Source organism: Maniola jurtina, chromosome 6 (genome assembly GCF_905333055.1).
Source record: "Maniola jurtina chromosome 6, ilManJurt1.1, whole genome shotgun sequence".
Taxonomy (NCBI): domain Eukaryota; kingdom Metazoa; phylum Arthropoda; class Insecta; order Lepidoptera; family Nymphalidae; genus Maniola; species Maniola jurtina.
The window spans coordinates 6253578-6267319 of record NC_060034.1 but is presented as its reverse complement, the minus strand read 5'-3'; the positions used below and the strand labels follow the sequence as shown (position 1 = coordinate 6267319).

General features: G+C 35.4%; 1 protein-coding gene across 1 annotated transcript; it reads right to left on the bottom strand.

The window, feature by feature from the left end:
- Positions 1–1086: 1086 nt before the first annotated feature.
- On the bottom strand, positions 1087–13605 carry LOC123865931 (proton-coupled amino acid transporter-like protein pathetic). The gene is made up of 8 exons (XM_045907150.1): positions 13073–13605; positions 12323–12473; positions 11436–11557; positions 9192–9276; positions 8313–8557; positions 7536–7748; positions 1674–1843; positions 1087–1455 (listed from the first exon to the last, which is right to left on the bottom strand). Exons 1-8 carry the CDS (start codon positions 13138–13140, stop codon positions 1205–1207), a joined length of 1305 nt encoding a protein of 434 aa, XP_045763106.1. The 5' UTR covers positions 13141–13605; the 3' UTR covers positions 1087–1204.
- Positions 13606–13742: the final 137 nt, after the last annotated feature.

Sequence of the window (13742 nt, the reverse complement as noted above, 5' to 3'; positions counted from 1 at the left end):
ACTCAAAGATAACGAACAGATAACCCAAGTATGAGCGCCTATTAACCTACAAGGCAATAAGACACATTACCTACATGAATTTTATTACAGCGTTTTATTAAGGGAAAACAAATATTTACATTTCTGTAAACTTTTATGGCCTTTTTTGTGTTTTCAAAGCTCTGACTGCCTCTATTTTTAACTCCCGACCCAAAAAGAGGGGTGTTATAAGTTTGACGTGTGTATCTGTGTATCTGTCTGTGGCATCGTAGCTCCTAAACTAATGAACCGATTTTAATTTAGTTTTTTTTTGTTTGAAAGGTGGCTTGATCGACAGTGTTCTTAGCTATAATCCAAGAAAATCGGTTCAGCCGTTTGAAAGTTATCAGCTCTTTTCTAGTTACTGTAACCTTCACTTGTCGGGGGTGTTATAAATTTTTAATTTACACTTGTGATACCTACTATAATAAAATTTGAAACATGTTCTGAATGTTATAAGTATCTCTAGAAAGAAACCAACATTCTTTTTCATAATAATTTACTACTTATTGGGTCTAGTTTTGTTTTACGTAATAATTATTCATTTATCATTTTATTTAGGTAGGTACGTGCATGGATGTATAAATACGGTACGCGCTAGACTTTCAATTAGATTCTTTCGGGATTTTTTTTATCGATTAGTAGGGAGCACATTCAGAATACGGAATATTTACAAAATGCGCCCATATAATATTATTCAACTAGTGAATTTTTTATTTCGATCAGGTTTATTTTACTATCCCGGTAAAAATCGTCGCTTGTTGTGCTTCGGGGACTATCAACTTAAGATCAAGTTATAGACCAAAATATTATAAAGGCGAAAGTTTGTATGTGTGTGTGTGTGTGTGTTTGTTACTCCTTCACGCAAAAACTACTGAACGGATTAGGCTGAAATTTAGAACGGAGATAGATTATACCCTGGATTAGCACATAGGCTACTTTTTATCCCGGAAAACCAAAGAGTTCCCACGGGAATTTCAAAAATCTACATCCACGCGAACGAAGTCGCGGGCATCAGCTAGTAGACCAATAAAAATGACCATTTAATGGCTAAATAATACAAAAAGATACAAAATTAAATGCTCTTTTATTAATAAATAGTAAGTTACTTAAAAATTTCATTCTATTCAATAAATTAAATTAAATATTCTCAAAATTTAAAGCTTATCGAGAGTTTCTGTACGTATCAATCTGTTTGGTTGTTCATTATTTTGATGATATCCATTACGGTGACGGTGCAACCCGAAACCAGACTGCCTAAGCCAAAAATGACAATGAGGGCATTCTTCCAAAGAACCCAGTTTCCTTTTCCGAGATTCTCCCACTTGAAAACAGTCTCAATAATCCCTGGAATTATGAGACCAAGAATTGAATAGAAGCAGGCGCCAACAATGTTGATAATTTGCTCTAACAATGGCAAGGCAATTCCGATTCCCACTGAAAAAGATAAAGTAGACTTCAAAATAAAAATAATCTCTAAGACATTACGTACTATTGCTACTGAGTTTACAGATCATTACATTCTTGGCTTGAGTTTTATGAACCATTTATTTGAAAAATAACATTATGAAGTATCCTTTGTTTATGCATCAGGTACCTATTTTGTAGGTTATGATTAATTATATCAATTTTATAGGTCTATGATCTAATCTTACCACATAGACAAACCCCAGCAGTCCTAGTTGACACTTCTGTTATAGTACGGTAATTGTCTTTGATGTGGGGGTCTGCGTATTTCTTGAAAATGTCATAGACCACGAAATATTGTAGAGGGTAGGTAAAAAAAATTGATAACGCTATGAAGACTTTAGCACATACTGCAGGCCTGAAACAAATTAAACACCTGATATACCTAATCCGAGAAACAGTTTGATACGAATTTTGTTTGCCATTTATTTCAAAATTTTCTTAAAGTGCATGTAAAATTAGGTAGGTAATTTAGTAAAATTTATATAAAATGTATAACTAGATATTATAATGAAAAAAAAAAGCGGGTATGTACCACGATTGATGCGATGATTTTGCAGTACCTATCTATAAAATAGGTAGATACCTTCAGTAGGTAATACGAATGCAATTTATGCCCATTGGATAAAACAATGCCACTCGAAAAATCACAGTAGGTACATATTATCCCTCCATAAATACTCAAGGTGGTATTAATCTCCCTAAGCCCTGGCTTTGCAGATAACGTCACCATATAGAAAACCCACTAGTTTTCAGGAAGCTACATTTTGACTGAAGTGTTTGTAAATCGCCGAGCGATTAGAATGAGCCAAACACTTGTATTAGCAAGTAGGTAGTTGGTAGTCGTTTCCCTACTTAGTAAACAAAACACACTTGAAGTGATGGAAACTAGATCAAGTATATAGCAAGTGGCAAAAGGCACAACTTAGTAATAAGCAAAATAATAACGGAAAAATTTCAGGTTTCCTGGTAGAAATCCAAAAGGTTTCAATTCAACCGTTCTATATTTGGTTCTTTTTAACCCCCGACCCAAAAAGAGGGGTGTTTTAAGATTATTGTTTGTATCTGTGTGTTTGTGTATCTGTCTGTGGCATCATAGCTCCAAAACGAATGAACTGATGATTTTAATTTAGTTTTTTTTTGGAAAGGTGGCTTGATCGAAACTGTTCTTAGTTATAATCCAACAAAATTGGTCAGCCGTTTAAAAGTTATAAGCTTTTTTCTAGTTGAACTAAGGGACGCGCGGCGTTATTACCCTTGTAAAAATTGTTCAGTACTTAATGAATTAATTTTATGCACCTTATAGTAAAGTGAGGCTGACAACTTTTTTCATCAATATAAGAAAGTTTAAAAAATCGTATATTGAACCGCATATCTGAATACATAACCAAATTCCAAATTGCTTTATTGTTAATTCGTGCAATTCTTTTATACCTATCAGTATTATATGAGTAGGTATTTTTATTTTGTAGTGATTCGAAAAAAATCGAATCACGGAATTGTAATAAACAATTACGAACGACATCTACCGGTCGCGTAATACATTACTAGGACAAAGAATTTCTGACATTGACAGACTTCAACGTCAACACTGATTAACATTCAGTGCCATCTGTCGGAGAATAGTTTACATAGACTAATCAAACAATGACAGTTTTTCTAGAACATTCTTTAAAATAAAACTACTCATACAAATTAGCGACCTCTAACGACAGATAGCTTTCCATTTAAAAATAACTGTCAAGACTATTTAATTAATCATATACGCTAGCGACATCTGTCGATCAATAGTCTTTCATTCTGGAAACTTCCCCGACAAACTAATAACATTTCCTGTAGCCAGAACACTCGAGAATACACCTTATTTCCGCTAAATTTAATATAAATAAGCAATCCTCCTAGTTCAGGGACATTCCTGATTTCTATTACCTGCAATCACGACGCAGGAGTGAAGTGAAAGTAATAAATAAGTGTAGTGAATTCTGTGTAACCCTGGATTAAGGTTGGTAACTGTGATGTTATTAAATTATAAGTTTAGGCTAATTGTTTTGTACTCGTTTAACCTAACCCTTGCGATAGGATATTTACTAACAGAATCTGTAAACTCGTTCCATCACTTTTATATTATACGACCTGCACTTGGCTCAGACGACCCAAGGCTCATCTAAAGTTATGGAACGAGAGTTTGAGCAAATCATTTAAGATTGCCTCTCTCGATTCCAGGGTTCCTTCTACCAGGAAGCTCTAACAGTTACACTGAAGCTCTGCTATTAACCTGACTGCTACCCCACCGGCGAAGTGTCTATCAACTTCGTACCGTCTACCCAAGCCACGCTGCACACTGCTGTCGAGTAGCCTACGCACAAGCACTGAGCCGCCGCACCGCAGCGCCGCCCGAGCATCGTCGATTGTCCGACGCGTCTGCGAGCCCTCTGCGAGCCCGTGTCTGCCCCCGGCGTCTGACCAAGGCCAGTTGTCTTCCTTCGGACAGTCAACGTATCTTCATGCGTATGCGATTCTCAATTAACTACCCTGTGATTGTAGCGCGTTACCTACGGCCGCTCACGACCTCGTATTCATTAACTTTATTTAAGTTCCACAATAATGGAGCTATCTAACCTAATTGTATTAACTACCCTGTCATAGTGCTACGTTACCACGAGCTACCTACAAGTTCTTTTAGTTTCCCCAAATATGGAGCTATCTATTAGTAATTTATTTTCCACATGGCGACCACAAACGCGACAGTGGCGCCCACTCTAATTTTTGTGTCTCTTATTGTGGAATAAAAAAGGTGCCTAATCACAGTTCACCCACAGGTTCGAGATCGCATAGCATTAACATACGCTGACCGTAACAAAGTGTATGGTTACGAGTATATTTTGAAATTTTTGTGTAAAATTTCAGGATACACTACGTGTGTATATTTTGTACTAACTTCTATATTTTATATTTTGTGTAACACAGTTACCAACTTTTATAAGTGTTCCACTAATCACTCCTAACTTCCATTTTACTTTACACACATTCACAATGTCTTACCCAACAAATTACCTATCTCTTCTAAAAATCGAACTCAAATATGCAGTTATAGCTGACCTAGACGGTAATAACTTAGGCACCTGGCATGTCAAAGACATAAAACTAACCAATTACAACACTCAAACTTAAGATTATGCATCATTTTCTATATAACATTACAAACCACCTACTAGGCATAATTTTAAGAAATTAGACTACATCTATCCACTAAACTCACAAACTAATTAATCGATTCATTAGCTAATCACCCTAATCTCAAATACCTATGAACGTAAATAAAGCCGCGGAAAGTGCTATCAAACAAACATGATCATTCCATGCATCTAGATTCAAAAAAAGAAACAACAACCGATAAACAGTGTCCACGTAATGTACAGCAGTCAACTCAAGTTTAACATCACGCGATATGCATGAACTTTAAGGTTGGTTGTACACCGCGTCGCGCAATCTTACGTTCATCAAAACAAAGTAGTTAGAACCGGTACACTATACAGATACCTACACCAGTATCTAACATATACTCACCTATTACATTTAACTAGACATAACTACAAACTCAGTAAGTTATGTACATCTACCCTCAACCTAAACAACTAATGTACCAACCGCTACATAAAAATCACTACTTATTCCACAGACATACCTTGCGAAGTCCAAAAAGAATATTACTATAATGCTAGATACACACTAACGTGCTGATGACCTAAAGGTCAGTACAAAATTGGCCTTCACTGACCTAAAAGGTGAATGCTACGCCTACACTAAGGCACTACTAGTACACAACTAATTGTATTTTGCTTACCTAAAAAGGTGAAATACGTCCATATCTTAATGACCTAAAAGTTAAGATATCCTTCTATAACAAGTTGTTAATCCACTATACTAAACAGTGAAAAGACAACTACACCGATTATTTTTGGACTTTGCAACAATCATAACACCTGCTAAACATGAGAGCGAGTCATGGCGAACAAACGCGATAACTCTGTACACTAGGACGCGATGAACCACTAGTATGGCCACCGCTTTATGAATGACTGAAGAATGTTCGGATAGTACGAAAGATGAAGCATGACAAGGTTAACTCGAACTTTTAGCGATATTTAGAGGTAGTGTAGAAGGATTTTATTAGATAAAATCCTAACCTAAAAAGGGGAATATGTAGTGATTCGAAAAAAATCGAATCACGGAATTGTAATAAACAATTACGAACGACATCTACCGGTCGCGTAATACATTACTAGGACAAAGAATTTCTGACATTGACAGACTTCAACGTCAACACTGATTAACATTCAGTGCCATCTGTCGGAGAATAGTTTACATAGACTAATCAAACAATGACAGTTTTTCTAGAACATTCTTTAAAATAAAACTACTCATACAAATTAGCGACCTCTAACGACAGATAGCTTTCCATTTAAAAATAACTGTCAAGACTATTTAATTAATCATATACGCTAGCGACATCTGTCGATCAATAGTCTTTCATTCTGGAAACTTCCCCGACAAACTAATAACATTTCCTGTAGCCAGAACACTCGAGAATACACCTTATTTCCGCTAAATTTAATATAAATAAGCAATCCTCCTAGTTCAGGGACATTCCTGATTTCTATTACCTGCAATCACGACGCAGGAGTGAAGTGAAAGTAATAAATAAGTGTAGTGAATTCTGTGTAACCCTGGATTAAGGTTGGTAACTGTGATGTTATTAAATTATAAGTTTAGGCTAATTGTTTTGTACTCGTTTAACCTAACCCTTGCGATAGGATATTTACTAACAGAATCTGTAAACTCGTTCCATCACTTTTATATTATACGACCTGCACTTGGCTCAGACGACCCAAGGCTCATCTAAAGTTATGGAACGAGAGTTTGAGCAAATCATTTAAGATTGCCTCTCTCGATTCCAGGGTTCCTTCTACCAGGAAGCTCTAACAGTTACACTGAAGCTCTGCTATTAACCTGACTGCTACCCCACCGGCGAAGTGTCTATCAACTTCGTACCGTCTACCCAAGCCACGCTGCACACTGCTGTCGAGTAGCCTACGCACAAGCACTGAGCCGCCGCACCGCAGCGCCGCCCGAGCATCGTCGATTGTCCGACGCGTCTGCGAGCCCTCTGCGAGCCCGTGTCTGCCCCCGGCGTCTGACCAAGGCCAGTTGTCTTCCTTCGGACAGTCAACGTATCTTCATGCGTATGCGATTCTCAATTAACTACCCTGTGATTGTAGCGCGTTACCTACGGCCGCTCACGACCTCGTATTCATTAACTTTATTTAAGTTCCACAATAATGGAGCTATCTAACCTAATTGTATTAACTACCCTGTCATAGTGCTACGTTACCACGAGCTACCTACAAGTTCTTTTAGTTTCCCCAAATATGGAGCTATCTATTAGTAATTTATTTTCCACATGGCGACCACAAACGCGACAATTTTAAAAGCGTCTTTGTATGAACCAATTTTCTCACTATTATAATTATGTACCTAATTAATTTTAATATTTAAATAATATTTTCTGTATTTATGCACAATAACGTAAAAACGTACCCACCTACTTCATTGTTTCAAGGTGACTGCACATTACGAGAATAAATTAATAATTTTGGGTAATAAGCTAATTTTAAAGTAACAAAATAGGTACTAGGTATGTGCCTACTATATAAGTACTAAGCTCTGCATATATTATTTTAAGGATTTATTTAATAAAACTACATAACTTGTGTCGGTTAAAAAGCTCAATTTGGCACAGAGATACTTTTTTCTCGGAAAATTAACGCGGAACTCGAAAGTAGAACTTAGTAGCGGGCAGCTAATTGATTAACTTATTATAATATCAAAGTATAACTAGTATAAACTTCTTGGTCCAGATACTTGAGATTATGCATGTAGGTTTTCTGTACAACATAGAGCCTACTAAGGGTTTTTAGAAATTCTACATGAGAGAAAGCGGGGCCTGTATGATAGAAGAAGTTAATAGATAAATAATTGGTCTTATTTACCAGTCATCGATAGGAAGGTTTAAAGTGATAGACCCTCTTAACACATCTCCATATCTCAAGTAGCCGAAAAGACCCAAAGTGCTGTACATAAAGACGATCATGCCCATTGCCACCACCAGCACACTCGGGAATCCGAGGAAATGCTGTGGCTTCTTCATGGCGTTTTCAACTGGCATCACCACTCCTATGCCCTCCATGGCGAAGATTACAGTCCTGCAAGCAAAAATATTTTGAGGATTTCTTGATTAACGTAGCTAGCAAGAACGCACTTGTCAAAGTTTATTTGAAAAAAAAAAAAACTCTTTCTGTTTTTAATTTTTTTTTGTACTTCTATTTCTACAACCTTCCTGGTGTTATAGTGAGTGCTGTAGTCTGAAGATCCTGGGTTGAATTGAATTCTACATAAGGGCAATACAGCAATGTATGATTTATTTATAAAATGTCTCTGCTGTGTCTTTAGTCTGGTAGGAGGCTTCCGTCGTGGCATAGTTACTTCCCTATGACCCTTCTTGCAAAAGACGTGCCGATAGGCATAATGCCGCGTAGGAAAGACGAAAGGATATGGCAGTTTTAATTTAATATCAGCGGGATATCACCACTAGATCAGACCAGTGACAATTTAGAAACTTAAAAATTCCAAATCGCTCCTAACGGGCATCAAACCCGGGTCTTCTCACCCATAAGGCCACAGCGCTCACCCAGGGAGGTCATCAAAAACGTTTGACGTGAAATGACGTGATTTTAGGATTATACCTACTTTATTAACTTGGTACTTACGAAATAAATGCGGGAAATCTCGAAGGGTCACCCACCGCTCTTTTGTCCGAAAACGTAATGTCGTCCCCAAACACGTAATAAAGACAAATCAGGTACGTGAGAAACAGAAACAAGTTCGCCAATAGTGAAAATACTGCCAGCCATTTTAGATATTTTATCTGGCATAGCAGACAGATCGGAATTAATGTGATTAGGCAGTAATATTCAACTGAGATGTTAAAACTCGGTACGTATCTGTCAATTAGCTGAAAAGAAAGACACATAAATTAAGTATTACTGTTGTTATCAAGAAAGAATACACCTCTGCCAGTGTGCATTGTGCCTAAGTTTGCAAGCAATGCAGTTGGTGTTAATTACTCAGTCAAATAAAGAGTCACGATATTTAGCCGTGCATGCAAAATATTTATTAGAATTTTCCACCGTCGTGCACTTAACCGCGGTCTCTCCGTCACTCGCTCCATACATACGTAGTTGGGCCCTCATTTGAATATTAACCAATCAATTTCGACATCATTCTATAGATACGTCCTATAAACTAATAAGTATTATATTATCTATGTTTGTGGTTTGCCTTTCCGTGAAAATTACGAGTTTAAAAGTAGTTAGTCTGACCAAACCTAATACCTTACTAAAAACCTTGGCACGTAGCATTAATTTTTAGAATCAATCGTTTTTGAAAATTCCTAGGTTTTTTAGCGTTGAGTCAAAAAATATGATTTGAAGTTAACTAATGGCTTTTTAATTAAAGGATGGCCGACAGAATAGTTTTTAGTTATTGAACCTTGTGTTGTTAGCTTGTTTAGCCCTAGTTGCTTGTCTTATTGATATCATATAGATAAAAAATATATATCGTATAACTAATGTTACATACACTCTTACCTGTTTTATAGAGTCCGATATGAGGATAGTGTAAATGCAGCAGACGCCCACGTACGTTAAAAGCATTGCGACTTCCGCAAAAATGCTGCAAACAAAATATGTAATTTAATAATATTATGTGGTACATGTTACTGCAGCTGCAGACATTATTTGATGTAGACTTACGATTATACCTACTAAGTAACCAACAATATTAACGGTGGTCTGTCTATCATTCGCCCTTTACAAACGTAGTTTGATTCTCATTTGAATAAAAACCAATCAAACTCGATGATTCGTAAACACGTTCTAGAAACTAATATCTTTGGTTTGCCAGATTTCTGTAAAAATAACAAGTTTTACAGTTACATGGATTCAAAGATTTGTATGTAAATTGTTGTGACCGTGTAACTTTAATACTTACCAAACCACTCACATATAAGTAGTACGCGACAGGCCGAGATGGCGATCGGGGAGTGAGGTAGGGGGACGCCCTGCACAACTGCACGTCACTCGTAGTAGGTATATAGATATTAGTTCCTACCTATTATCTAGTTAGTATTCAAATGAAAAACAAATTATTATTTGGAGCGCACTACGAATAAACCCCTCTTAATAACGAAATCTTACATGCGATTGTTATATATTATTATTATCTAACCCAGGTATTTAGTTTTGTAACCACCTTTCTTTCGAATTCATATTGTGTATCTAGAACTGCATCAATTAATTGAGGAGAACTCATTTTTATTTTACAGTTAGAGTGATCATGTTACACTTACGATCAAATTAAGAACTTGTAAATTAGCTAGGTAGGTAAATATTATACACGTATTTGCCATGCCACCGTGGGAGTTTTCCTAGAGTTCGTTAACATAAGACTAATAGTTGACTAAGTAGTTTACTAAAAAATTGCACTGATTAAGACTTTAAACTGGTTAGCAGTTCCACGCAGTTCTGTCCTACATCTTCGAAGATATTTAAAAAAAAATATGGGATCCCCCTGAAGGCGTAACTAAAATAATTGTTTATATTGGATCACTCAATAAAGAGTTTTATGTTTGACAATTATTACAATATTTAATACTGTCGAATTTATATTCACCTCTTTTTCAAAGCCGGTAAATAAAATTGAATATGATCGAAACGGCTAATCAAACAAATGAATTTATGTTTGTGAGCGTCATAACAGAATAATTATATTATTAGTCACTTCTTATTTTTCTGCGTGAAAAAGTGCTATTTAAAGTACATTTAATTATTATTATATTCAAGTAATACCTATATTTATTTGTTTTTGAGAACCATACAAATTTTCATGTTGACCTCTATAAATCCCCATTTAAAGTTACCATTTCAAAAATCACAGTCTAGCCTTTTCCGTAAAGTTCTTCCTCGTAAGTATTAATAAATATTTGGCAGTAGGTTCAAATTACGGTCCTTTCCTTTTGTTTAGACAAGAAAGCTAAATTGATCAGATTTTATTAGTGTATAATTTTTGTGTTGTACTGAGCTTTTATATACTTAAGAATAAATCTATATAACCGACTGACAGCAATAGAAGTGATAAAAATAACTTTAGTGACTCTAATATATACAAATGCAGTGGCATTAAAATTACAAATATCACGAAAGAGAACGTAGAAAAACACGACAAATAATAAAAATAGTATCAACTGCTTCATGTTCATAATGTCCAGACTATGTAACAACTAACAATATTGTCACAGTTTACGACATTGTGGCCAATTCTATTGTAGGTAGGTTAAACTTAGATGAGAATGCAGTCAAGGTTATATTAGGTACCACAGATGGTACCTAAAATAAAGCTGTGCATTTAATTGTATGGAATGTTATAAAAACCGTTCCGTACCCAAAGAGTGCCTTCGGGACCCTATTACTAAACTGTCCGTCTGTCCGTACCCCGTCTGTCTGTCAGTGGGCTCTATCTCATGAACCAGGAACCTCCCATGGTCCCACCGAACTTTTGGTTATATGGGCCTCTCTTTAACTCTGTCTTAAGTTTGAGCAAAATCAAAGTACACTCTGTTAATCTGATCTTTAATTTTATTAGCCGTATCTATAACTGGTGCTTCTAGTTATACTTTAATTTCGTGAATTAGTCATAGTTCAATGTTAATAGAAAAAAAATCAGCTTGCAAAATTTCTACCTTGAAAGCTTCCATTTGGTCTACACTATCAAACGAACATTCGTACATACAAGGTACTCAGTTTGTAACAAAAAAATATTATGTTGTTAGGTACCTTGCTCCCATGGCGTATGGTCGCACACATTTTGGTCCATTCTGAAATGCTGCTCTGCATGTTTCCGCATAGGTTAACTGTGGTTTGCGTTCTATCTTGCAGCAACCTCGAGATGTTTTAACCTGAAAATCAATTTGATTTGTGTACTAAAAATACTTTTTTTCAGCTTCCCTATAATAACATAAAACCTGTAAAAAATGATGGTAGACTTATAAAAAACTTAAATGCTGCAGGCCCTACACTCTTCAAGTGCTTAGAGAATGCTATAAGATAAAAAATTTAAAGTAGGTTAGAAAAATGTTACATTGTAAAATAACATCCTACTTAATATTATAAACGCCAAATTTTGTATGTATGGATGGATGTTTGTTATTCTTTCACGCAAAAACTATTGGACGCAATTGGCTGCTGGAGATAGATTGTTCCCTGGATTAACACATAGGCTACTTTTTATCCCGGAAAATCAATGCGTTCCTACGGGATTGCACACCTATACCCAAGTAAACGAAGTCGCGGGCATCAGCTAGATTAAACTTAAATTAATTAATATTTAATATTTTGTGATATAAAACACATAAAAATATTTATATGAGTTAATCATAATAAAAATAATGTAGGTACCTGTACCGTTAACATGACGTAGGACTAACATTATCTTGAAATAAATTAACTTAATGCCATTTTAATAGACTCAAATAATAATAATATAGGTATTTAGGTTTCTCGATATTAACTTCGGTGTATTTACTTTAAATATTAAAACTCAGTTTCAATTTGCTTGATACAAAAAAATGTAAATATAAAATCAGCTTCAAATAGTTGATTTTTATAGGCAGAGTAAAATCTTCATTTAGTGAGGGTTTAACTTTCCATTAATTTAAACTTACTAGTATGTGTACGCAGTGGCCGCATATAAGGCCGACCAGAAACGTGCCAAGTAAGCCTATGCCCCATCCAGAGTTGGCAAATGCTAATGGGCCAGCCAATAGCCCCGAGCCAAGAGAGGCTTTAACTATATTAGCTGTAGCTCTGACGTCTCTGAAAAAGAAACTGTACTAAGACCGGGAAGTTTTTAAGTGCGGAAACCAGCCCAGAGAGAAGAAGAAGACCGGGAAGTAACCATAAACTGTAAAAACACATAACTTTTTTTTTTAATTTATAGACTAGTGCTTGGCTGTAGTAAGACCTTGCTGGAGTTAGTAAGTGATGATTCAGTCTAAAATGAAGCAGCCTTGCCTAGAAGATACCTATTCACTAATGACTTAAAGGTACCTATTTTTAAAAGTCGAGGGGAAAACTAATTGCAAAACTTGATGAACTTGATTGCAAAAAACAAAAAAATGAAGTTAAACTAAGTGTTGGTTTATTTTAAAGATTTCGTTAGATGTTTTCTCATACATTGTTTTATCCGAATTCAAATTTAACCTTTCAAAACTATAGGATTACCTAAGTGACAAAAAACCACTAACCATGCCTAAAAATTTCTAACCACTCCCACAAAAGATACTTTAATTTATTTAATAAATTTAAAAAAATAATTATAATTTTACGTTGAAAGTTCCCGATTTAAGATTAGATAAGTTTGGTTGTCTCACCTTTCACTGGTAAAAAAAAAGGCTTATAGAATGTATACTTACGAACTTGGCTTTTCAACTACTCTGTGTTCATATGGATTATATTCTTCTTGTTTTTCCTCTTTACTCATTTTTATCAATTTTTAAACACGTTTACACTTCAAAAAAATACGAAATAGCACATAAACACATTTCCAAAAGCACGTTTTTTCAGTTAGAATAACGTTTAAGATAAAGTCTATTTTGTATTTTCAATCTGTTAGTAAGCAACAGTGTAAGTTATGCAGATTTCTCGCATGAGACTGGTGATTCCTTTGTTTTCTTTTAAAATAAAATAATGTTCAATAGCACGCGGGGACAATCGTAGTAAATATTTTATGGTTGTACAAACACGATTGCGGGTAAACCGTAAGTTAATACTAAACGGTTTATTTGATAAACTGATAAGCCAATCACAGCGAACCTTTCCGAGCTGTATCCACAAGAGCTGTGATAATACTTAACGTTTGTATATAAAAATGACCTTGGTTTATGAAAAAAGTAATTAAACCTCACGTCAATTTTTAATGGCTTCATAATAATCGTATTTGTCTCCCATGACTTCGGCTGAGAAAAATAATTTTTGTCGCCATTTTTGAAATCTTGGCAGCATTTACATAGACATGAAGCTGGTTTGTTCTTGTATATGATTATATAATATTTCAAGGATGGTTTCATTTCAGTACTAGACTAG

Bases quoted from the DNA above. Each gene is read 5' to 3' on its own strand.
- LOC123865931 (XM_045907150.1), bottom strand. From the start codon at position 13,140: ATGAGTAAAGAGGAAAAACAAGAAGAATATAATCCATATGAACACAGA. The intron at 12,474-13,072 runs GTAAGTATACAT...TTTCTTTTTCAG, and splicing joins GTAGTTGAAAAGCCAAGTTC to AGACGTCAGAGCTACAGCTA. The intron at 1,456-1,673 runs GTAAGATTAGAT...TATCTTTTTCAG, and splicing joins TGCTGGGGTTTGTCTATGTG to TGGGAATCGGAATTGCCTTG.